This window comes from Chaetura pelagica, unplaced genomic scaffold (assembly GCF_000747805.2).
Source record: "Chaetura pelagica isolate M959 unplaced genomic scaffold, ChaPel_1.0 scaffold3, whole genome shotgun sequence".
Lineage (NCBI taxonomy): Eukaryota > Metazoa > Chordata > Aves > Apodiformes > Apodidae > Chaetura > Chaetura pelagica.
The window spans coordinates 9738726-9766082 of NW_009952974.1; the positions used below are offsets into that span (position 1 = coordinate 9738726).

A 27357-nucleotide genomic window follows, 5' to 3' on the forward strand; every position below is an offset into this window, starting at 1 on the left:
TACTTGGTGACGAGGCTGATTTATGTGATTTGATTCCAGGTCCTTCAGTGGCAAATAGGCCTCACTTCCATCACTGCTTATCCTGTCTTTCATGTAGTTTGAGTGTTAAGGTGTTACACTTAAGTAGGAATAAAAACAAACTACAAGATTTGAGAAATGAAAATCTAGATATTTATCTTTCTGTTGAGAAGGTAATGATTTTTTGTTTGTTTTTTTGAAAGATAGATACTATTTTATCAGTTTTCCAGGTAGGTGCTTTTGACACTCTTGGAGACAGGACATTGGACCCCATGTAGCCTTTCTTGTGCTTTTTGTAGCTTCTCTTATATGTACTTAATGAATACTTCTTAATTTATTATATTTGACAGACAAATATTAAAAATTAATTTTGTTTAGATACCTAATTACAAGCTATGATTCTGTTCTCTAACTCACAGAACAAGAGCCTTAGGTTTCATGCATATATCAGCTGAATATCCCTTCATAATAATTAATTAATTTATTTCATTTCTGGATTATCCAGTGTTATCATAGTGTACCGTGTTTTGATACACATAAAGACATGAGACTGTTTAGGAAGACAAAGTGACATGTTTTTCTGTATCTGTCTTCCCAACACATCAATATGTTCCTCTTCATATTTCCTCTTATTTTTATTACAAAGTTGTCAGGGCAGCAGTTGCCTCTTATTCTGTCCATACAACGTTCAGTGTATTAGTATATTGTGACCCTGATCTTTTCCAGAATGTTGCTACTAACAAGCTCATAGAAAGGTTAAGAGCACAGTTTAATTAAAATCCTTTAAATCTTTTAATGAAAAGCACAAAATATTTTTAACTATAAGAAGAAATATTATATATTCCATCAATATAACCAACTTCAAACTACTTCAACTACTATACAACAAACCCAATTGCAGGGTTGTTTTGCTACATTTATTTGTTAAAAAACTGTACCCACTGGAATTTTATCAGGCATGAGCAATTTCAGGAAGGTCAAAGATTTAATTCTACTTACAGATTCATTACTGCCCCACAGCATTTGGCAAATACATTATTTTTAAAAAAATTTTATTTATTTCTGTTTAATTCAAGTACAATTTATTAACAAAATAGTTTAGGAAAAAAAAGTGTCTATGCCAAATCATAGGACCACCTTATAAAGTGCAGCATAAAATGGTATCCATGTAAGATTATCTAAGATTACATATCATAGCAGAAAACTATAGCAACAACTGTAATGAGTGACGAAGTCTTTGGGTATTCCTAGATACCCTGTCTCCTTCCCTGATGTCCTATCCCCTAGCTTTGTATGTGGCAAAGACAACTTAGTCATTACAGCTGTACATCAAAACCTAGACATAGTAAACTCAGAACAAATGGCTTCTGTAGAAAGGGGTAAGAACAAAAAACACTTAATAGCTTGAACCACTAGTAAGTGTGAATAAATTTAACTAATTTACTAAATTATTATTTTGAGTAGATAATGCTCTCCACCTAAATATCTGCTCCTTGCTACAGCTGTTTTTGCATATAACAGAAGAGTGGGGCAGAGAGATGGCATGATAAGGTCTTAAACAGGTAGCCAGATATATCAGGAGTCATTTGGCATGGCTGTAAACTGACAGAGGTGAAAATTGCCAGTTTTTAGTGTAGTTGTTAAGACTTAATTTGGTCCCTATCACTGAGAGCAACTACGGCTGTTTCTCACAGTGAGAGACTCGGGTGTGTAAGATATTAAAGGTCAAAGCCCTAAAGAACTATCAGTGTTTACTCCTGAATAATTTTAGAGGATGGAATGAAACAATTTCATTCTCTTCAGTCACTTCTAATGAAGGAGGGCTCACTGGTGTTCTCACTGGGAGAATGCCACTGAACCACACCTGTTTTAACTGCCTTTTCTGTAAGAAGGTCACACGAGTTCATGTATTTCTTTCAAGTACTGTGTGGTGGTGCTAAAAGAATTGCTGAATTAGCCTTAGGCACAGTAAGAGATTTTTGTACTACTTTCGGGAACATTGAATATCATTCTTCAAAAGTAGAAGGTTCCAATCTCATTTAAGTTTTAAGTTTCTAAAATTAAAAAGTATGAGTAAAAAGTTGGCAAAATAAGCTGCTTTACTTATGAAGATGTTCTTTATAATTCTGAAAGCCTGCTCAGATAACAGCATCTCTGAGGCTAAACTATTATTAAGAAACCATGGAGTATGGCTTAGAATAATATATTTACATTTGTATTACAAAAAGAATAATTAAAACCTAAGTTGTAGTTTATCTGAAAATAAATCCATTCTTAGCATAATCCTGGAAAGGAACATCTGTCTGCTGCATTAACATCCATTAAGAAAACCACACCATTCCCTTCTCGTGTAGATTTTCAGGACAGAGCTAGATATTAACAGGATGACGAAACTAACTTGGGCAGGTTAAAAAAGAGGACTTAGTTTTAAGTTATTGGCCAATCTAGCTAGGTTTTTTCTCCTCTGGAAGTCACAAATCCAATACATTTCTATTATATATTCATAAAGAAGTATTTATGGGACCAGGTTTTGTGCAAACTTCTCAAGAAATATGGTAGCTTAGGCAGAAATTACTATAAGTGCACATTTGCCCTGAGAAGCCATCTCTCAGTTCCACACTGAGGATGTATATAGCCAACAAACTGGGTCAGATAATGTGTGAAGGCAAGAGACCAAAATATTCTGGGAGTAAAACCAGCTCTGATCCCTTCTGACAATATAAGCAATGCCTTTGCAGAGAAGTATATCACAGCTGGGAAGGCAGCCAAGGAGTCTTGTATTCTCTTCTATCATGAACTCTGCCAACTCATTGCTGACTTAACTATTGCAGATTGTCAGCCTATTAAAACTAATTAATTTTTAGACCGAATAGCCACTCGCTCTCTGTCTTCCTAAAAATTATAACAGTATAGTTCTGGGGGATGAATTTCTGAGAACTTGAGATAAAATCTAGACCAAATGTGTCATTTTACTTGCACAGCTGTAATGTCTGTAGAAGAAACTTGCATGATGTAGTGTCTTGCTTGCTAAGGAATAGGGTAGCACAATCAGAGTCCATTAAAAATAGCATGTTTCAAAATTAGGTTTTTTTCCTCATAAAATCTCAAGCTTGATACATCCTGGGTATGAAATTATTCACCATGAAGAACAAACAAAATGATGGCCAGCCAATCTTTTCCTTCTGGCATATAAATTTACTTTAAATAACACATCCAGATTGCTGCAGGTTATTACTAATGCAGTATGGCTTTACAATGTGAATTGTTCTTGCATGTTGATAAGAATATTACTTAGTAGTAATGAGTTTTACATCATAAAACTTTACTGTAGTGAATTTTACAATATTAAAAACTGTGTACTTACATCAACAATCAGGAAGTCCAGCCAGCACCAGGCATTAGTAAAATATATTTGAAAACCATATGCTACCCATTTTAAAAGCATTTCCAAAATAAAAATATATGTAAAAACTTTGTCAGCATATTCGAGCATTGTCTTGATAGTTTTCCGCTGTTCAATATATATATCTTCAAAAGCCTATGAAAAAATATATTCAGACATTATTAATGTTTCACTGAATATATATGACCGAAAAAGGAGGAATAAATCAATAGAAAATAAGTAGGTTAGAGATAGTAATTCCCTTGTTGCTCTGCATCCTCTTATTTTACATATTTCCCATCTTTAACCATGATACAAATTGGAGCAAAGTCATGTATTCTTCTCTGTCTGCAATTTAATTTTTATATATTCTATTTTACTAATGAACTAAGAAATAAACTCTAAGCATGACTTTTTCTTCACTGTGGTATTAAGAAACCTTCACATACACACACACAATAAACCCCCTTTCTTAGGAAATCTGTTCCACATATGTATATTCCATTCTAGAAAGCAGTTAGGGAGATTACATTTCCTCCATCAATCAAATTCGTGCCTAAGAGTCAAATTAAAGAACAATGCATTTCACAGAATGACAAAATGACAGAATGGTAGAGGTTGGAAGGGATGTCTGGAGATCACGTAGTCCAACCCTCCTGCTAAACAGGTTCACCACAACCTTTCTGGGCAGCTTTGTCACACTCAAAGTAAAGATGTTTTTCTTCATGTTCAGATAGAACTTCCTGTGTTCCAATTTGTGCCCATTGCCCCTCATCCTGGCGATGGGCAACACTGAAGAGTTTGGCCCCATCCTCTTGACACTTGGTGCTTAGATATTTATATGCACTGATAAGATCCCCTCTTAGTCTTCTGCAGGCTAAACAGACCCAGGTCTGTGTTATGAGTCTTTCCGTAAAGAGAGGTGCCCCAGTTCCCTAATCATCCTCACAGCCCTCCACTGGAATCTTTACAGTAGCACCTTTCTTTTACAGGGAACTCAGAACTGGACACAGTACTCCAGATCTGGCCTCACTAGGGCAGAGTAGAGGGGGAGGATAACCTGCCTGGACCTGCAGTCTTCTTAATGCACCCAAGAATACCATTTGCTTTCTTGGCCACACAGGCACATTGCACCTCATGGTTAACTAGTTGCCCACCAGGAGATGCTGTTATCTGTGCAGTTCCTTCTCCATAGGGCTGCTTTCCAGCCGACCTTAGCAGTAAAGACTGAAGCAAAGGCATTCAGTAACTCTGCCTCCTCTATCACCTGGGCACCCACTTTGTTCAGCAGCATTTGCTAGAATGTACACTATGCATATTGATACTATACAAAAGTTCCACTTGAGTAAAGCTGGAAAGATGGGTAATGTAAATCTTGTTGGAAAATGGCTGTTAGGTTTAATCTGCTGTCACAGTCCTCCCTATCACCAGCCTCCAAAAAATAAAAATAAAAGAATGAAGCAATGATTTCTGTTTGTTTGTTTGTTTGTTTTGTTTGTTTGTTTTGTTTGGTATTCTGTAAGCAGAATCCAAGAAGTGGATGAGCCTAGAAAGAATCAAGGACTTAAAATCATGCGTTTAGCTATATATTCACAATTAACAATGGTTCTTTGTACTCAAATCTCTTGATGAACATGCTGAAAATTGGCAGGCAATTTAAATCTTGAGCAGCTAAGCTGGCTTAAATAAAATTGCATCAGGTTTACAGAGGTAAACCAAAAGTATCACTAAAAAAGTGAAATGTGAAATTTAACAAACATTTTCATGTTTGGGCCAAGTTTCATTCCATCTTGAAATAACAGAATGCAGGTAGTTTTATACAGCTCCAAGCAAAACAGGTCTTCCTGAAGCAAACTTGAATTTTGCTGTTGCTTATAAGGAGATACTCAAATGTTCAGCATATGCAATTTTTTCTACTTACTAGTGCTCCACTGCTGAGAAGAATCATGAAGACAATGAAGGTCTCAAACCAGTTGTGCTCAACTATACTGTAGCAGGTTTTTCTGAGATTCCACCAAATTTTTCCTTTGCCATCCTCTATACTTACTTGACAACATGGAAATTTCTGCACGCAACCTGGATTAGATTAAGATCCAAAAGCTAATTATTTCAAAGTCAATATTTACTGGGATAACAACATTGTTATAAGCTTTAACAGATTTTATAGTAATTTTTAAAATTAAACATTGGAATCTTCTCTTATAGACATATTAATAAGTATTCTCAATCCAAAAAAGCATTTATATTTTTGATAGTTGGTGTGTAACTGTTCCATTTATTCACGGAGTCTCACAAAAATTAATTTATTCCAAAGTTCCAGGACCCTTTCAAAAACTGAAAAGCATTTTTAGTGTAGAAAACTTAATGAAGTTTCTTAGTTACAAGATGTATGCAGCTGCCAGGCAGAAAAACTTAAAGCCTAGAGAACCTTATGTCTGGTATCTGATTACCAGCAGGTAGCCTTATATAGGAGTGAGTGTTGAGGTCATGAAGGTCCACAAGATTTGAAAATCTCAAGAATTTAAACATGCCTAATAATTATGGCATTTTACTTAACATAATGACATCTCTTAAGTCAACAGTTATACTACAACCTTCTGTAAAACAGGCTTCCGGTTCAAGAGCTTCTTCACTTTCAATTTCTGCTTGCTCGCCCTCTCCAGGAGGGGCAATATCAACTGTGCTGCCTTCTGATGAACTGGAGGCGTTTAGTTTCTGCAAGTAAAGTTCCACAGAACAGTTTTTTTCTCATTAGATACATATTCTGTAAAAAATTATACTTAATCAAAGCATGCCAGTCTCTGACTTTTGAAGAACGCTAAATAAATACGGATAATATGCATCACCATAAGTAAAAACATAGTAATGAGACATTATTTTGTTCTGTTTCCCAGTTTGTCTTCTGATAAGGAAAATTTTAATATAATTTGTTACTAACCTGTTCCATGTATAAGGTTTCTGAAGTAATCCGAGTAGTATTAAGATTTGAGAGCTTGAGTGTACCACACTCTTAAGTTATTTAGTTTTCTTTACTATAATGAAAATGTGTCTTAATTTTCCCAGAGAAATGAACTAACAGAAAGCTCCACATATATCTTCATGTCCACTACAGATGGGTTTTCACAGACACCATATCTGGATTAAGAAGTTTTAAATTCAATGGCATTTAATAACAAATTTCTACACAATCTAATTTTTGCAGGAAGCACAAATTACCAGATCTGAAATCTTTTATTTGCATTCCCATCTCTTGTGCATATTGAGAGACTTCCTGGGGTCCTTTCCATTCAGCATTTTTCTGTCATTCTACTTTTTTAATACTATAGTTCTTACTATGGGAAAAGCACCTTGAGATCTGAAAATTGCAAGAACTGGAGAGTGACATAAAGCAACTGGAAGTAAGTAATTTTACCAAGTACTCTGAAAGCTGTTTATCAGTCATGCAAGACTATCCATAATTTTTTCCTTTTAAGAAAGCATATTTTGAAAGGACAAACCTGCTAAAGATACACGCAACTGATGTAAAAATTAGACATAGAGTTTGTAACTTGTTTTCAGTTGTTAGTACTGTTTGCATCTTTAAATGCTTTCATCCAAAATACTTTTACTGTGAAATAAGTAACAAACATTAACAGCATTGAAAAAAAGCATGACAGTGAAGTATATCTGGTTTATGCACAGGAATTTAACAGGACCACAGAATGGTCGAGGTTCTAAGGGACCTCTGAAGATCATCTAGTCCAACCCCCCCTGCTACAGCAAGATTACCTACAGTAGATGACATGGGAATGTGTCCTGGCAGTTTTTGAATGTCTCCAGAAGTGGAGTGCCTCTCCAGGCAGCCTGTTCCACCTCTTACATGAGATGAATGAAGTTAAAAAAAAAAAAAAAATCATGTTGGGGGTTAAAAAAAATAATAACTTCAGGGTTAATTTCAAAGAAGCTGCCTTTCACACTCGCATGCGAGAGTAGTCAACACAGAGTCACTCACACCTCAGGTGCATGGCTATTACTGCATTGTGTCCAAAAATAAAGCACTTGTCACATAATTGAAAAGACTTCTGATAAGCACACAGGCATGAGTCTGAAACCCATTCTTTCCTGTTTCAAATATCATGATCTGTCATACATGGTAAATCATGCTGACAAATGTGAGAAGTTTTAGATAAATACATTGAGATTTGGATTTTCCCAATGATTAATTTTTGCTTAGTAAACATGTTAAAATACAATGTTTTCTTTTTTATACTGCACTTCCTCTATGATTTAAAAAATTTATATGTGTAAATAGCATCTAAAAGGAATAATTGTATCACTAGTCACGTAGATTAGTAAGTCTGAAATAAAATATTATGTACCTCATATAGTGAGAATATTTAAAACTTTGCTTTCTTCATTACATTTACAGACCAAAATGCACTAACTATAGTAAGCATTATTAGCACAATACTTTGTTATCCACACAAGGCACTATTTTAAAAAGGGAATAAGCTTTGTGAACTAATTACCATATGGTATATCCTTCTAATACAACGAATTAAGTCTGAAACCTGTCAGTGAAATTACAGGCAGTTTCTTCACCAAAGAAGAACCAAATATTGTGAAAATAATAATCTGTCACATTCAAGTTAGGAAAATTAAAACTAATTAATGGCCTGATCCATCATCATTAAATCAATTACTTAATACTAGGATGATAAAGGTTCATAGTAAGCTTCAATTATTAATCTCTATGAGTTCCAATTAAAAGGCAGTCAATTTTTAAACCACTTCTTCCCATGTAAACTCTGTTGCAGATAGTCCTATCAACATAGTTGCAAAAAACCAAGTGACAGAAGTGCAATTTATAATCTGTACAAGAAAAAACTACTATAATTCTCTCCATTATTTTTCCCATAAATCATTCTCTTCATTGTTTTTAAAAAAAATGTCAAATAATTGAATTATAAAAAAATCTCATTAAGTTAATAAAACTCCTCTTCTTTGCTTCAAGACCCTAAATTAGGAAAGAACCATTGAATTTTAAATAAGGCAACTTTAATGATTATTTTTTTTTCCTAGCAATAAAACTAATAAAACTAACAGGACACTCAAGATACAAGATGGATTAACACAATCTTCTTTTCACCTCATAAATGTGATTATTAGCCTCTAGAACACACCATGCCCTGTAAATACTTATTTACATCTTGAATATCACATTTTCCTTTACAAGGATACATTTGAAAGCAATTGCTTATGATGCAGCATTCTCAAGGCCTAAATCAGCAATACAACATGCTTGACTAAGAGCAGAAGCCTGAGCAATACTGGGAAAATCACACACAAAAATAAAATAAAAAATAATACTGCCTCAGTGGGATTATATTTTTCCAAAACTGTTATTATAAATATTATTGTAAGGATTTTACAAAAAAAATGCTCCATCACTGACCCAAATATTTGTTTAATATATGTATAATCATCCTCCATACTATCCTTTCAGAGCAGTACATCTCTTTTCAGCAGCTTAGATAATTAAAACAGGCTTTGACTAACAGCATGTCCATGTGCCCATTTACGAAAATGCATTCACTTAAGACCCAGTCTTGCTCTTATTTAATTTTATTCTAGATGTCAATAAGAGCAAGAGCAGGCTACTAACATTTTAAGCTTTACAAACGGCTTCATGATTCAAGTGACAATAAAATAAAGGGATTCAGCCATTACAAATTGCTTTAGTAATTCAGCCAGGTGGTTTTATCCTTTGAATCTGAAAAGCTGCACTGTAATTGAGTGATAAAATATAAAATAATGGGGATCAGTGATTCCAAAGCTTAGAATTATTGACTTTAAATCTCATATCTTATGTTATTTGACCTTGTGTAATAGTAAGAAAACCACTTTTAAGTCTCTTTCCATAGAGTTTTATTTGATGTTTGAAGCATATCTTGGTTTAAAATCTAATCAGTAAAATCCAAGAATTTTCATCATACAGGCCAATATTAATTTCTTTTGGCATCTCTGGACAATTTATACTACAATAGAATATAGATAGATCATAAACTGGAATCAGTGGTACAAAGCAAACCATTTGGTTATCCTTTTGAAGCCAGTTCGATTCTACCTGAAGACAACAGCTTTGAATCCTGCTATAGGACTGAAATCTGACAGCAAGATTTATTAAGATAAATTGACCTCCTTAGTTTCATGTAACTTTGGCTTCTGTGCGATTTTTGCTGTATCTATTCCTGAGGGCTCTGCCAATTATGTATAAACGGAGATTATACTTGCCTATATTAAAAAAAACCACCATCAACAACAACAAAAAGCAAGGTTAAATTAAAAAAAATATTAAAATAAGAAAACCTAGGGTAAATATACATGGAATTTTATAAAAATTATGTCAACTACTCCATAATCTTTCTAATTTTACACCAAGTAAAGACCCCCAGCTCAGTCACAGACTGTTATCATGAAACACATTTCAAAATACCACTATCTAAGAAGGAGTTTAAAGTTTAAGGAAAGAGTATTTTTGAAAAGCTTTGCATTAAGAGTTTTTCATGGGGGTTATTTGTGAAGTGTAATTTGAGCAACTGCAAAACTGTTTGCTCTGCTTACAGTTTATGAAACTCAAGATATGCACTGCCCAAATGAATAAAGAAAGTAGATGAAGATGCACCTTGGAGATTTGCATTACAGTGCATTGGAGATATAAAAGTATAACAGTGTAATTTTTATGCAAGTATCTACAGTAATATTTTAAATGTTTTTTATTAAGAAGCTGAAATTGTGGCAGTAGTCATTACAGAGATCACTTTACATATATCATTAAATATTTACATTTATAAGGGCTGAATCAAAAAGGGTTGTTTTTATTTTTTAAAAACTATGCATGCTCCCTTTTTCTTTGGCCTCTTTAATGTATAACATTCCAGAACTTTTATGATCCATACTTCAAAATTTGTAGAGCATGCACTTATTGCTAAATACTGTATAAAAATATCCAGAAAAATCATTAGCAGAGTAAAAAAAATGTATGTCAGGGTTGCCAATCCCACCTGACCATGCTGTGATGTGAGTCCCATGACTCAGCAGAGAGCAGCTGTGCATGTTTCTACTGTCTTGCAATGGATAGGGAAGGTACATAGCTGAAGAGCATGCAGGCCAGTCAAAATCCATTTAAAAGTGATTATATATATATATACATATATATGTATAACTTGCTTAGGTAACCTGTGTGAAAGTGGTGACACGTTGCTCTACCTGGTTAAAAAGCACCAGAGCTGCATTCTTGATTGCTCCAGCTTGGTTTTACCCCTGTGAGAAGTAAGAACGGTAGGTAGTGAAGTCAAGACACAGGATCTCTAGTTTTCCTCTTTTTGGAATCTCTAATTCACACATGGTTTTAACACAATTAAGACATTATTATTAAAGATTTTATGATCAGTTGAACAAAGGGAAATACATACCACCTGAAATGTTCAACAAACCTTTCTACAGAACTTGTTAGTGTATTTTAGAGAAAGAAGAAATGCAGAAGCGAGGCCTAATAATACACATTCTGAATTTGTGATTAATAAATACAAATAAAATAAATTAATAAAGACATTATTAGCGGATTTGAAAAATATTCAAATGTTATTGCATATTAATGAAAATTATCATTTTTTTAGGTTAATATTCTGGTCTTCATTTAAATGACTATGTGATTATCTGTTTTATTTGCAAAAAAAATGTACATACAGTAAGTAAAATATTTTGAAGGTGTATGACTTCCCATTCCTCCTTCATCCTCTAATAGTGGTGGTAGAACTTCTAGATTTCACTGAAAATAAACCTCCTTAATTTCTCTTAAAATTAAATGTGATGAAGTATCATATTGTGTGAGATTCTAGTTTAGGTTTACTGTGTCACATACTTCTGACTCTGTAATCTCTCTCTAATTTTTCAAAAGAGGATTGGATCACTGTCTGGACAGTGGCTCATCAGAGCATCCACAGATATGGTTTCATTCATTAGTTATCCACAGCGAGGCCATAACTTAATTAATCTGTGACTTTCAAAGATACTGTTGCAGAATTGGTCAGTTTTAGAAAAGAGGAATTTACATTGTTAGATATTTTAAAAGAAATGTGATTAAAAAATCATCCAACAAATTGATCAAATCACTTCTGTGTATGTTTTGGCTAAGGAATTTATCAAAGCCCAATGGCAATGCTTAACCTTTGGGAATGCAGTAACTGTGTTGTTCCTGTCTTTTTACTTCACCTAGTCACAAAAGACTAGTGAAGCCAATCAGAAAACTTAATTTTTCCTTGTTTTGAAAATTTGGAGGATTAGATGGTAAGAAGGAAATTTTTACTTTTATTAAAACCGTCTCTCATGATTTCAGAATTTAATTGTGCAGCCATACTTCTCCAATCTGAATTTGTACTTACTGTACATATACTGTAGATATAAAAACTGTAATTCTGAATGATTGAGGCCTGTAAGTATATGTATTTCTTAGTTGTGAAATAAGCTTTCCATAAATGATTAATATCTTTGAAAATGCTTATCTATGTTGAAATCCAAAACTTACTCATAAACTTCTGATTCAGATATAATGAACGGTTTTTAAGTGGTATGGAAACACATTAGGAGTCAGGAGCCTTACATTTGGTAAGATTCACATAGTCTGTTCATTTCACTGACTAGCAGGCATATTTTATAATAGAAACACCTTCCACAATGCTAACTCTTAAAAGCACCATATTATCCCCTTTAGTTACTTCTAATTTTCTTATTGTCTTTAAATGTAATTATCTTAGGTATCTTCGAGCAGAAGTTTGCTATTTCTGATTTTTATTTCTTTGGGTATTGCACCTTTGTTTTCTGATCGTAGATATTGACAAAATCCTCCTTCAAAGTATCAACGAAGTATTCGCTTCATTCAGGTATTTTCCACCAACTATCCACTAAAGTACTTGACAACTTTTAAACCTAGTAAATTTTATTTTAAAGTTTAATCCAAACAGAAATTTCTCCAAACTTCTGGTGATACGTACTAGAGAGATCTCTTTAGGTCTGGAACTTGCAACCTGGTTCTAGAACAGATTATGGCAGATTTAAGAAGGCATTAACTGATAAACAAATCAACTAAAAACATTTTATAAAAGGGGAAAAAAAAAGGAACCAGTCTTCAAAAAAAACCAACTTAGTAACTTGGTCACTAGAGTTGTTTTGTACCACAGTAGATCTGATAGGTGAAAATATAAAATTTTTTCCTCACTCAGCTGCAGACACAATTTCCATAGTAATTACCTGCTCTTGGCATATTTCTCAGGGGCACACACAACCTGCTCTACTCCTAGCATGACCTGTTAGTGCTGATAAGACTTTAAATAACCATTCTACTCTTACTATCAGTGGCAGACAGTGAGACACTAGAAAAAAGTGGTTCATTTTACATTTCCTGTGCAGGTTAATTTCCCACAGCTCTGTTGTTAAAGAGCTATTAAAGGGGCTATCTCCTGAGGGTATTTTAAATGCTAAGAACAGCCAGTTAAGGCAGGGAAAGTTCTGTCCCATCTCTTACCCCTCCTTTTGCAGATCAGGCCTTCTAGAAGGGATGTTGTCTCAGTTGAATCCCTTGAGAGGCAAAATAGAGCAAATGATGGGGTACTGTACTAGAGAGGTCATTTAAACACTGCATCAATATACTCTTTGTCTTCCTCAAAAGACAACCAGAAGGCACCAAAAGATTCTACAGTACTGTTGATATGATAGGAGGAGATCTGCAATCTTCACAAATTTATGTCACATGTCAGAACATCTGTTCATATATTACCAAAGGTGGTGGTTTTTTAAACACACAATGAAAAAAGGCACTTTATCCTTTCCCTAAAAAATCATCCAGAAGGAATGGAATAAGGTATCCAGAACAGAAACAGTAATTAAAATATTTCCAAGCCACTGGTAAGGTATTTCTTAGTTATTAGATACCATTCACAATATGCACACTTGCACTGTACCAACACATGTCAAACAGTTAAACGCCAAGCAGCTGGGTATGAGCAGAACTTGAGGAAGCACTATTGCTCCAGCTTCACAATAGTAGTGATGACTACATTCTGTGGAAACCTTGAGGCTTCACAGAAGTCCTAAACTTATCCTATCCCCATTGAAAACATCTCTACGTTTTTAATCTATACATCATCCATCATTTACTGGCAAATTTCCCAGTCACTGGAAATAACACCTCTGGGATCATGTTACTTAACTTCATTGTTGCAGTGACATGCAGTATGGTACAGACCCAGAAGCACTGTAGCAGAGAAAGGGGTAAAGACTGCCCCGAGATCAGGAGCCAGGTATGGGTGGGAACTTCCCAAGCCAGCTCTGCTGCTGAGGCTAGTATGTCACATAGCTACATGTTTAGCACAGCATATAAGCCTCCCAACTTCCTAACGCATATTGCAAACATTTTTTAAAGTAACATATTCAAGAAAGGCTTAGGCATGTAACTTCATAAGATGGAGTTACTAGGAAGGCACTCATCACTGTATTTATGAGAACTATCCACAAGGAAAGCAGAAAATTTATAGTAAAATGTCATCAGAATATATGAGAAGACTTAGAAGACTTTGCTAAAGGTTTGTTGGAAAAGACAATTTTTATTAGACCAGGTTACAGGAAAAATACTTAACTGTCTGACCCACAGACACTCTGAATGCTTGATTTTTGATAGTAGTTGATTACATGGATTATATCACTTAACACTTTCTGAATATCTTATATTCTTGAGTTGCCATGGATAAACACTACTGCTATACTGCCTTACACATCTGCATTGAAAAGGTTTGTCTCACAACTGAGCAACTCAGATGATAGAATATCTTGCTCTTAATCTTAAAATCATTATGCATAGTAACCTTCTTTGGAGTTGCAAATAAACACACTTTTCATATTCCTTTATGTTCTTTAGCAAAACCCCCATATTATAATTAAGTGGATCATAGCTATCCATTAATGTTATGTGGTATAGCCTGGTATTGCTGGGGACTGCAGCATATTCGCATATACGGCAGTGATACAGCTATGATGCAGTTGTGAATGCAGGGCTTCTTTAGAGAAGGACTTTCTTTATAGTAAACAACTCTTTTGTATTAATGAGTTATCACACAACATCACAGCTTCTGATCTAATTGAAAACATATTTATCTGTGGTTCCTGATCCCTTAAACCTCACAGGTCGTACATTTATGAGGGCATTGGTTATAATTACATTCTGCTAATGCATTTATTAGCTTGTCATTGATCATTACTCCAACACACAAAATTTTCCATGAACGCCATTATCACCTGTTCATGCTCACTTGTAGTATTTGAACCACTTATAATTTGAGGCTTGTGGTTTCTGTCATATTAACCAACTTTTGTCTCTGCAGAACAACAATAACATACGGCTTTCAAGTAAACTGTTTCCACATGCATCTATATAACAAAGTTATTCTGCTCTCCAGTATAACTTGAGGTACTGCTTTACCAAACAGTCACTGATATCTGGATTACTTCAGTTCAGCCAGCCATAGTCTCTGAATCCAAAATCAGTACAAATATTACTCACAAAAATTTTTAGATAATCCAGAATACATCACTGATTTATGACGTCTCAGGGTTCATTTTTAGAACACCCTAAGTATATATTAAAAAATTTCTCTACTCTGATTTGGTATGCAAAGTAGTATACTTTTGATTGTTCCTTAGCTTTCTAAAATACTCTTATTCCATAAATCCTGATCGCATTATAGGCACTGTAGAAAGAATGCTTCATGAAATGTGTGCTAGTCCTAAAACCTCATAAAATTGTGAAAGGAATAGTCATATTTAAAATTATCTATCTTCCAAATGCTAATAAAAATAGTATTAAAAATGTAACCCTTAGGAGCCCCTAGTATGCTATCAGATAGGGTAAATTTTTCCTAGAACTATAATTACATAATATAATAAAATATAAAATCTATTTACCTGGAATAAGAAAATTTAAAACAATTCTAAAAATGTAATTAAAAAATATGTAAATGCATTACTACAAATTCATTGTTAAGAGACAAAAAGTCCTACCTGTTTGCTTTCTTCCATATCAGATTCACTGCTAAATTCTTCTGTATTTAAATTTTCAAAATCTGATTCTCCAACTGCAATGGGCACTGTCACAGTGAGGCCTGGGTTGTTTATGAATGACATGTAATCACTTTCATCGATTACATATTTTTCCACACTGCTGCCTGTGCCTACACCACTTGTGGTTCCGTTCCCGTCTTTCAGATGATTCAGATCTTTGCTTATTTCAACAGCAGTATGATTGGAAATGCAGCTGTCTTTCTTGTTGTTGAGCTCTTCAAGTGCTTTGATTTCCTCTAAAGCTTTCTCCTTTCTAACAAAGGCTTTTTGGATGAACTCCTGGATCTTTTTTTTAATATAATCTATTCCCTTCTGAATCCTTGCCACAGCAATCTGTAGATTGTTCATTTCATTATCATCATCAGTAGCAGCAAGGTTGTCTGAACTAAATGAGCTCAGCAGCAAGGCCAGAAACAGGTTCAATACCTAAAAGAGAATACAGCTGTATAGTAAATATATACATATAAGAAGTGAGCATTTTTACAGGATACTGTCAAATAGCACACATTCTTTGAAAAACAAGTTACTAATTTCAAGCAACCACATAGATCTTAAATTACAAAAGATATCTTGACTTGTTTTGATCCGTATTTGCTCAGAAGATGAAAACAGACAAGCTAATGCCTAATTATGGTAAACTTTTTGATCTTTCTTTGAAGCAGCATGGTTGCTTATACTAAAATTTTTAAATTTACAAAAATTCTAGCTATGCACATTCATCAGAGGTTTGAAAGGTGGCAGTCTAAATCTCTTAAAATCACTTGGAGTTTAACTAGAATTAAAGAAACATGAATCTTAAAATTAGATAAGTTTCTATGATGCAGATATTTTAGACACTTACATCCATTAATGCTATAATAACCTACTTATGCTTTCTAACTACTGTTTGGAAGATTATACTGTAAGACTGTGATTTTCTGTTAATTCTGAGCTTGTCTCTTAAATTCTATAAAGCTTGTAATAAAAGGAATATAAAAAAAATTTACACTTTAATCTCCATTATGTATGATAATATATGTGATTTGTAATTGTGGGGTTTTTTTCCTTTTTTTGCTTCACAAAAAATTAAAATTTTGTTTGCTCTTATCTAGCTTATTCAAAAACAAAATGGATTTCTTTCATCAGCATGTAACGATCTTTGAGCAGTGTTGCCTCAGAACTGTAGTTTATTGCCTTCAAACATCCTAACTCTTGTTTTAATATATAGAGAATACATGTGAGAGACCTAACGTGTTTACCTACAGGAAGCTTATTTAGGCCATTTTGCCATCTCGTCGCAACTTTTGATGCCTGATCATAGGTAAATTCTTAGGGCCTGGCACATGTCTGCTGAAATAATGTTAAGATTGCAAGGTCATGTAAACAACTAGGATAAGAACACTTAGACTTCTATTTTATAAAACTTTAAATCATATTACAATATATCACTAAAGGAAGAGAATTTTGACAACTAATGAAATATAGTTTTTAGGCATATCAGAATGAACTGCAAAGATGATCAGTAAAAGGAAGTTGCATTCCAATTATAATACTGATTTCAAATACGTTCTTGCCAATTCAATATTATCATTTGAATCTTTGACATTTTAACTTGTCAGCTTGAATAAAGACTTTTCTATAAGGATTTCTTCTATAAGCTTGAGTTAGAAACTTGCAAACAGTTTTAGGATGGACATCTATTCACTTTGTATTTTGCTATTGTTTTTTAAACCTAAAATGGCCAAATAGTTCACTGCTTAATGGAAGATATTCTATATAGGAACATATACATTATAAAGCCAGACGTATTAGTCCAGGGATTAGGGGTAATGGGAGTAAGAAAGTCCATTAGATTTGTTTGCTCCAAGGAAGCAGCTGCCAGGATCTGCTGCAACGCGAGATTTATTATTTCAAAAGTAGTTAGGAAGACACTTGGATTCAAACAGCATCTCTAAAACAGCTGCAGCTCTCCTATTATAGGGTGTTTGATTTAACATTTTTGTGTATTCCTAAATTCCTGGACCCATAGTAGAACCATACTTCAGTGTATGGGAGTGAAAAAGGGGAAAAAGGAATCATCGTACGTTTTCAACCAAAATCTAGTATGTTCAGATTTACTTTTTAAATTCTAAAGAGAAGCATGAGAAACATTCTTATTACCTAGCTTTAACTTGTGTACAGTTTGCATCAGAGTTAATGTTCAAAAAAGGTCATTACATACCACCAGGTTTCCAATCACCATGACCAGCATGAAAACAATAAGGCACATGGTTTGGCCTGCAACCTCCATACAATCCCACATTGTTTCTATCCATTCTCCACACAGCACTCGGAATACAATCAAGAAAGAGTGGAAAAAGTCATGCATGTGCCAGCGTGGGAGTTCACAGTCGCTAGAGATCTTGCAGACACATTCCTTGTAGCTTTTCCCAAACAGCTGCATCCCAACCACAGCAAAAATGAACACAATGATGGCCAGAACCAGGGTCAGATTCCCCAGAGCCCCCACTGAGTTGCCAATAATCTTAATCAGCATATTTAGCGTTGGCCAAGATTTTGCCAATTTGAAAACTCGAAGCTGCAAAACAAAAAGCACAGAGGAACCATTAGTGTTAGATAGGAAATAGAAGTTAGGTTTAAGTTGTTTAGCAGAGCAAATGAGTCTCTGTAGATTGATTTGTTCTTCAGTAGGATCATACTATTTTAACGGAAAGCAGGGACCATGGAGTTTAGTATTTCCCTCAACTACAGTGTTCAGCATTTCATTTTAATTATGCACATAGAAAAAAACACATAATTTGTGTTTGTACTCTTCATTATTTGTAAACATCCCCTTACAGTGGATTACTGAATTGATAAATTACTTAATGACATTTTAGAAGTCTGAACTCTTCATCACCGTCACTAACTTCTTTTCATTGACTTGGTTCCACATTTCCCTCAGCACCAGATTAGGACGTCCAGGCTTATGTAGATAACACTTTTTGAAGGAACAATTTGATGCTGATATTATGATGTCTATTCAAACCAGAAACTTAAAAGTAATACTCAGTAAGCAAGCTATAGTACAATACTAGTAATTATTGCAGACATCAGTACATTTTTTTGAGTGAGACAACTGCATGCAAATATTTAATTATCAAGGTATTTACCAATCTGAATGATCGAAGAACAGATAATCCTTCAACATTTGCAAGACCAAGCTCCATTAAACTAAGGCTAACGATAATACCATCAAAAATATTCCAGCCCTCTTGGAAATAATAATAAGGGTCCATGGCAATTATTTTTAGTACCATTTCTGCTGTGAATATCCCAGTGAATACCTAAAACAGAATGTAATTCATTAGTTGAATTGTTATGAGAAATTTATATACCTGACTACATTTTTCTAATCCAGTTTGAGATATTATACTCCATATGGCATCTAAGTTTTTCTAACACTGAAAACTGATAATTAAATACAAATTACTAAATCAGGACAGATACAGGAGGGCAGAATTTTGATAAATATATGAAAAGCTATTCAGCAGCTTTATATTTATATTTATATTCAGCAGGTTTATATTTGACTGGTATGAGCTGGAGTGTCCACCCAGCAGATGATGTTATAGGATCCTGTGTTTTCAGTCATCTTATGAGAGGATAGTCCAAGTAAAGCAAAAAAAGACTTGATGGCAATCCTTGCTCACATTCTAAACAGAAGTGTTAGGAGAAACTCTCTTGAGGTCAGATTCTTTAAGTCTGTCTAAAGTTTGTTTTTCAAGTCAGAGTTGAAGAGTATGGATGGAATAGACAGGGGAAGTTGGAGTTTCTTGGACTGGACTTCTTGTAAGGTTAAAGAGGTTTCAAACATAGCTACTATTCTGTGTGATAGCTATTTCCTTTATGGAAAAAGAACATAACGGTGATAGTGTTCTTTGAAATGTTATTTGGAAATGCCAAATGTGAAATTATCAACAAGCTTTAGTGGTTTGAAGTCCCGAATTTAATCCAATGCTTTCTTGCAGTGAGTAGTGATCACTAGTTTGTGCAGCATAATAAAGAGGTTTTGAAGCATAATGCAAAACCACTAAAAACATATTAATATTCTGAATAACACTCAAAAGATATCCTAGATGATCCAAAAGCTTACCCAAGTACACCAACATACTCTGCCACTGTCTTCTGATTGTTCTTTACCCAGCATGTTCTCAGCCCTCTTACAGCAAGTTTTATGGAAGCCCAGGTGACTTTTTACAACACTGTGTAACTGCACTCATTATTACCTTTTAAATTAAGATTAAGAGGTGGACATTCACCTTTGACAAAGTGTAAATATTAAGATTTAAAAAAGAAGTCTACTTTTGAGAAACTAGAACTACAGCAAGAAACACTATACTATTAAATTGAGATATGAGATATTTTAACTGTATAATCAGGAGGATGTAACAAGTATTGCTATGAGTCGTAAAGATAATGGAACAACTCAGATTATTGACAAAGCTGTCATATTTGTCAAAATAATTGAAAAAATAAGCAATTAAAAACATTTAATTTTTACAGAATCATAGAAACACAGAACTGTTCTGGTTGGAAAATAACTTTAAGATTATCAAGACCAACCATTAAAATATTTCAAAATATTTCCTTTACAAACTAATTCCATCCCCAAACTACTTCTTCTTCAGCATAACTGCATTCCCAAATACATAAAAATACAGAAGTAAACTCAGGTTTTCTTATTATTACTCAAGACTTTTGAATACTGAATGAATTTTAGTATTATGAAAATGGATCATTGCGTTTTAAAACTATTTCTTTCCATTAAAATGGTACAGAAAAGGCAGAGTAATATTTGTCATATTTAATTGATCCTCAAACATACCGTGATGTCACAAGCAAAGAGTAAATTAACATACCTCAAATGAAACCCACAGAATTAAGTTTAATCAATTCAGTGAGGAGCAGAGAATTTAATTGAAACCAGCAGGTATAGTATTCACTACATAGAGTCTTAATTAAGGATACTTGTTTCTTACAAAGGTAGTTAAAAATATGACTGTTGCTAACTTAGAGTAAAAATAAAAACAAGAGATGGGGAAAGGCAGAAGACCTGGTAAGTAAAAATTATTGAAGAGAAATAATAAACAAAAATTATTAAGGGAGTGGAACATCTCATTTATGAGGAAAGGCTGAGGGAGCTGGGTCTCTTTAGCTTGGAGGAGACTAAAGGGGCAACCTCATCAATGTTTACAAATATATTAAGGGTGAGTGTCAGGAGGACAGGGCCAGGCTTTTTTTGGTGATGTCCAGTGATAGGACAAGGGAAAATGGGTGCAAACTGGAGCATAGAAGGTTCTACATAAACATCAGAAAAAACTTCTTTACTAAGAGTAACAGAGCACTGAAACAGGTGGCCCAGAGAGGTTGTGGAGTCTCCTTCTCTGGAGACATTCAAAACCCATCTGAAAATGTTCCTGTGTGATGTGCTCTAGGTGACCCTGCTCTGGCAGGGGGGTTGGACTGGATAACCTTTCGAGGTCCCTTCCAACCCCTAAGATTCTGTAATTCTAAAAGTGTGATAGATCAACACTTAAAAATACAATATTCTGTAATCTGTAGTGTATATAAGAATATGCCAGCAATTAAATCTTTGCCCAGGAGAAAGGAAACTGTAATGCATGGAAGAAAATGAAGGCAGTAAGTTTATTTTAGCTCTGTTTTGTATAAAAAAGTTATAGGACATATTATCAGTACATATAAGGAAACTCTTTAGTCATTAAACCATCCTCTAACTGAGAAATCTCCTACTGCTCCATCTAAATATTAGCAGACTTTTCAAAATAAATCCTTTTGAGTGATTAGTTCAGAACACTTGGTTGGTTTAGATTTTCAGGACTGGATGCTGTGTGAGTCAATCCAGACCTCTCCTGTGTGAGTTCTTGGTAGTTACGTGAACTCACAAAAAATTAAAAATGTATGAGTCTTCTGAAATGCTTGCAAAGTTCAGTCCTCTGCTTCCTGAGTATTAGAAGCAAATGTAGAGAAACATTTAAGTGTTACGCCACATTTAGGTATCTGCTCAGAAAAGGAATTACACGTAACCCTAAATCTCTGGATCAGGTTGAAACCGAGAAAGGCATCACTAATAAGCTTACAAGGTGCTTTTTATTAGAGAATAAGTATTAATCTTCTAGTTTAATAAGTAGTTTTTAGGTAAGGACTTACTGCTAATATGAAATATGCCTTTCTTGAAAATGTACTTTCACTATAGTGTAATTGAAAACAAACAACACAAAAACCAACCAAATAAAACCCAACAAACAAACAAACAAGTATTTCATCAATTTCTTCCAGAAGAAAAATATTTTCTGTGATAGAAATCAGAACCATGGTAAAAATTGGATAATTTACCTTAATGGTTTGAAGAAAAAAACCAAGATATAGCTTAAGCAAACTGTCTATCCATTGAATACTGCACTTCCACACATACTCAATTATTTCATTATAGTTATTATTTCATTGTAGTATTTACAATACAGAGTTAAAGTTCAAGGCTCCAGCAAAAAAAAAATAACTTTCTCTGTGAAAATAATATATGCGGTTTCAAAACTGATTATAAAAATCCACCTGCAATAAATTTGAAACAAATTTAATGTGTTTATGCATTTCTTCTTTTAGAAAGGGGATATATTACACCAAGTAGTGCATGACAAACCACTTACCAGGTTTCCCACAGAAAGGACACTGCTAAACTGTTCAGTCATGGGGTAATGTTCCATGGCCATAAACAAGGTGTTTAAGACAATGCAAATGGTTATAGCAAGATCAACAAATGGATCCATCACAATTAAATTGACGACATGTTTTACTTTTAACCATGGACTCCAGCAATCCCAGATCAAGAAAGTATTTGCAAATCTGTACCAGCATGGAGGGCATTTCTGTCTGGATTCTTCAAGCTCTGAAAAACAAGTAAGAAAAATATATCAGATAATGAATATTTCAACTATATCCTCTGGATGTTCTTCTTTAAAATACTTTAAGAAGTCAAATCATTCAGCTAAACAGATCACACTAATATGGGATTTCCCTCACCTATGTTCAGCCATCTTAAAGTTAAGCATCTAACTTATTTAAGCTTCTCTACAACCATGTACCAACATGTTCAACCAACAGTGAGATTATGTCTAAAGAGTGAATATTCTCAGACATCTGTCTGAAGAGAGAAATGTGTTTGTCTCTTTCCCATGATAGTAGGGAGAGTCTAAACACTTAGTTTAGGGTAGTTGACTTTCTTAGAGCCGCTGTTTACTAGTGTAATTTGTATACCCTTCATAAAATACAGAATTTTTGTGTTAAGTATGCAATGTGTACATATTTTTATTTGAGGTACTAAAAGTATTATATTTGCTTCTACACTGAACCGCTACTCTATCATAACAGATAAATAACTTGGTGCACCTATGTATCATTGCTTATTTGAATGCATATTTTTTATTTACAGAGTACCTGTTTTCATTTTTTAAAAATTATCATTTGACTTTGTTTGAAAATGTCTTGTACAGTTGCAGTATCTATCAATTGAGAAACAGAACAACTCTGCTCTTGATTAGAATCTTTACAAACCATTTTTTCTTCCATTTTTCTGTCAAGAATAGCAACTGCTACTAGTTAATAATAACAAGAATGAACATCTACTGTGAGGGAATGTTTCGGAATAGCACAGAAAGAAGACTGATATTTGCTTAAGTGAGAATTGCATAAGCAATTGTCACAACAGTTTCAACAGGATTTCTGCATGGTGGCATCAAAACAAATCTAAAATTTGCCAGTTTTCAAAAATCCTTTAGAACACAGGGAAGTCTCCAGTATCATGACACTTAGGGGTTATTTTGCTGAAATAGCAAACATACTGTTTTACAGTATTTGCTAGTAAGGGTTTAGTGCTAAACTCTAAACTTTGAGGGCCAGTGGACTGATTTTTGCCTCAAATATTGTTCTTTATGGGTGAAATTACAGGAAGTTAAAAGGTGAGTTGCCACAGCTCTTGAAGTCTTTGAAACTATCATCAAACCAGACTGTAGCCTTCAGGCAGAAAAAGGTATGCTAACTACTGAGAGTCTTCTATAATCTTAATAAGCCATAACAAAGACAGTGCTTTCAAAGGAATATATTAAGTGGATGGTATAATCACATTTCTGAACATGTAACTCAGAATGCTGACAGGTAGGATGGGACTGGCTTTGGACAAGAGTAACCTCTCACACTGGATGCTGAGTTGGCATAGAAGACTCCATTGCTTGCACTTAGCCACTTCAGAAATAATGGAAATCAGATGTGGGTAGTAGGTGACTATCAGGACAATATAGCTTAGATTTACATGTTTTTTCTGACCAGATGAATGGAAGGACGAACTATTCAGCTGGTGGAAGACAGCAGCACCCTCTAAGGAGATACCCTTTCTCTTTGGGAGAACTAAGAATTGCACACTGAGAATCAAGATACGAACAGTTCACACTTGCACTAAAGATACACATATAGTACAAATGTTTTTAAGAGTGATTTGAAAATACTTATAGAAGAAAAAAGGCAATATAACCATATATTTCTGACTAAAATTAGTTTGGGATCTATGTGTTTATCTGACAGCAAAGGGCAGCAGAACTCACTTTAAAAAGTGCATTTCAATTCTGGCTTAAACTAATCTTGAAGAACACTTCAAATTGACTTGGTAATTCTTTGTACTTTTAGAATAGGTGTTGTAGGACACCTGCAGGGTTTGTCTTACTATAACAGCTATCACACTGTGCCAGTATCCAGTAAAAAGATCCTTTAAGCTTATAAAATATTTTAATGGCATATGTACAAAGTGTACTAAGTTTCCATTAAATAAGCAAAAAAATTCCAACAATGTATGCTTTCTCATATAGTGAATATGATTTTTTATCTTTGATGTACTTACCTTAAAAAAGTTTAAGAAATGCTTAAGGAAGGCAGTCTGTGTGCATTGGCATGGGCTGATTACAGTTGTCTTTAAAACTGTCTTTTTCATTCCAATTTCCTGTTTTCTATCCTTGGATTTTAAGTTTAAGGGAAATGACTGTTCTATCACATGACTGCCTTTATCATACCAATTCCTCTGTATTTTAATCAATTTTTCCTGTTAATGTTTTCTAGGAAGAATGTTCCTGTGTTCTCTGTTCAAGGCTCTGGCAATCCCCTAGCTATGACAATTTTGTCTCTGTTAGTCCACTCAATAGAGTAATATTTTGGGAGGTATCATGAAAAATAAATGACTAAGCACTTAGAATGTATAAATGATCTTAAAAATGCTCAAAAACCTATTTTTATCTGATGTTCAGAGATTTCACATGTCCAGCTTTACATTTACAAAGGCAGTTATATAAATAGTTCTCTGTACATATAGTTAGCAGAAATGCAGTGAACTGCCTGTCAGATAAAATGCATCAAATACCTTCCATTGTATTTGTAAGTATGCTGGCTATACTCATTGCTCTTTGTCTTGCAGCAGAATCTTCCAGCATTTCCATGGAAATTTGATAAGAACTCAGTCTTCTTTTTCTTATTTCTGTTTCTGTAGTGGTCCCCTGTAAATGAAATACTGAGGAATTGAACCATCCTTTTCAACAATCAGTTAACAATATTTACTGTATAAATATTGTAGTGATAATCAAAATCAGCTTTGTGCAGTGTACTAGACTTTTCTTGCACTGAGTATTTCTGTTTCCATAGGAATTTTGTTGTTCTTTATTGAGGAACTCACTGGGAATGCTGTGCTGTGATACTGGTAAACTGGGTGACAATACAAAGGCAATGTGGGACTAAAGGTGGTTCTCATTTAAATGGCAGAGTGAACAAAATTTTTGCTAGGTATCCTCTTGTTAGTGATTCTTATTACTCTTACTACTCTTTCAAGGATAAATGATCAAAGTTGAAACCTGTCACCTTAATTTCCAGCAGCTAGTCATGTTAAAGAATTAAAATGCTACTTCAGAAAGAAGTGAACCATTATTTAAGAAAGTAACTGTGATACAAGGAGTATGAGTATAATTCTAGGAATTAATTAACTCTCTACTACTGCATTCTTAACATGATAAGCATGGTTGGAGAATTTTATATCAGAAAAAAAATCACATCTTATATAATACTTCTACTTTATTCTCATCCACCCTAATGCTCATGCAGAATTTGTGATATATTCTTGCAATGAATATATAAGTCCTTTTTGTTTGGTATGGCTTCTAATTATCTTTTCATAGCAATAATGCCCAGATCTGATTTAAGTGTGCTTAACATGTCACTGTTCTGTAGGTGTCTTTACAATTGCTTTGCCTTTCTTCTGGAGTGTGGCCTAGGGATTTAAACACACAGTGGGATTAAAAGGTTCCTAAATATTGGTTCCTGTTTTACCACTGAATCTGTGATTCATAGAAACTACTCACTCTTTTTCTCATTATTCTTGCCCATCCAGAGAAAGAATGAAAAAGCCTGCAGACTTCATAAGGCATTTCATAGTTATCTTAGTATGAAGATGCAAAAACACTTTTGAGCATTCACTGGTACTATTTCTTTAGAGAAGACTCTTGGGTTAAATGGCTAAATCTTTATTCAAGTGAATGTATTTCTGAAATAGAACCATATACACATAACCTCTGAGATAATCTGCTTTAATTTCTGGTATGAAGGTCTTTATCAAGATAGAGGGAAAAAAAAATGATAATAAAAAAGAAATGTATAACAGTAGTAATAAAATCTCAACACTTACAGTGAAATTATTTTTTCAGGTTAAATACAGTGCTATTATAGACAGCAAAATACCATACTGAATCCATATTACAATACTATCTATGAAAAAGCTTGCTTTTAAAAAGTTTGACAGAACATCTTAGCTTACAGAAGTCTGAAATCAAGACTGAAATGTAGTGTAATTGCAAAGGTACGTGGGAATTGTATGTATTTTTCTAACGAAAGTTATGAGAAAAATTTATTCAAGATAAATTCAGTAAGAGCTATTTCCTTTATGATGGGAGCAGCAACTGCATTCTGCTTAATTTTGCAAGTGTTTTCCTATACATTTTTCCAAATTACATCCTTAGTATACATAAAAAATGTCTACCTTTGTTGCTCAGGTGAAACTATATGCGAATTGTCAAATGTATTTTACGGTTTTTTTCCTTCTATGTGCAGATCTCTTGCTGTAGGCAAGGAGAATACAATGCTTTACTGAGGCTCAGATAGAGGAGGTTGAAGACTTTTTTTCCCTCATGTTATGTTATTTAAAAATTATTGCAAATTATTTCTCACAAGACTAAGAAGTGATAAGGCATGCAGAGGTAAGCAGTAAGAAAATATTCCACGCCTGAGCCAAACTGTAATAATTACTGATTTACTTATAATTACCTCTGGTATAAGCTGACCAGTAGGTGAAGTTAGAGTTGAAGGTCCTCCAACCAAGGAAACCACTCCATTGCAATCCACAGTGCTGTGCATCTTCCCATTTACTGGAAGGGCTGGTACCATTCTAGACGACACACTCGCCTGACTAATGTTACTGTTGCGCCGTTCTCCATGTCGATTTGGAACAAAGAGAGAATCTCTTCTGCTCTCATTGTCTTCAAGAGTGCTGTGCTCATCATCAGCAAAATCATTTTCAGATCCTATATCCTTTGCTCGACCTCTGAAACTGAAAATGCTTGTTTTGCTGTTGCGCCTTGGGGAAAACAGGGAGCCACGAATGCTCAGCAAAGACTGTAAGACATTTAAAAGAAAACAAACCAAAACACTGCTAGAACTGAAGTTCTAAGTTTTTGGCTTATCAAAGA

General features: G+C 34.2%; 1 protein-coding gene across 6 annotated transcripts in view; it reads right to left on the bottom strand.

Annotated features, from left to right (window-relative positions):
- Nucleotides 1-27357, bottom strand: part of LOC104387363 (sodium channel protein type 2 subunit alpha-like) — a 79874-nt gene that overhangs the window by 15421 nt on the left and 37096 nt on the right. For 3 of the 6 annotated variants that reach the window (XM_009996102.1, XM_009996107.1, XM_009996103.1), the window contains 9 exons: nt 26936-27283; nt 24990-25122; nt 22237-22475; nt 18682-18855; nt 17751-18107; nt 15491-15976; nt 5995-6115; nt 5322-5476; nt 3383-3556 (listed from right to left, as the gene is read on the bottom strand). In XM_009996102.1, the coding sequence (XP_009994404.1) occupies nt 3383-3556; nt 5322-5476; nt 5995-6115; nt 15491-15976; nt 17751-18107; nt 18682-18855; nt 22237-22475; nt 24990-25122; nt 26936-27283 (2187 nt within the window). Of the gene's footprint in view, nt 1-3382; nt 3557-5321; nt 5477-5994; nt 6116-15490; nt 15977-17750; nt 18108-18681; nt 18856-22236; nt 22476-24989; nt 25123-26917; nt 27284-27357 lie in introns of all 6 variants that reach the window. The other 3 variants (XM_009996106.1, XM_009996105.1, XM_009996101.1) reach the window with 3 other exon arrangements.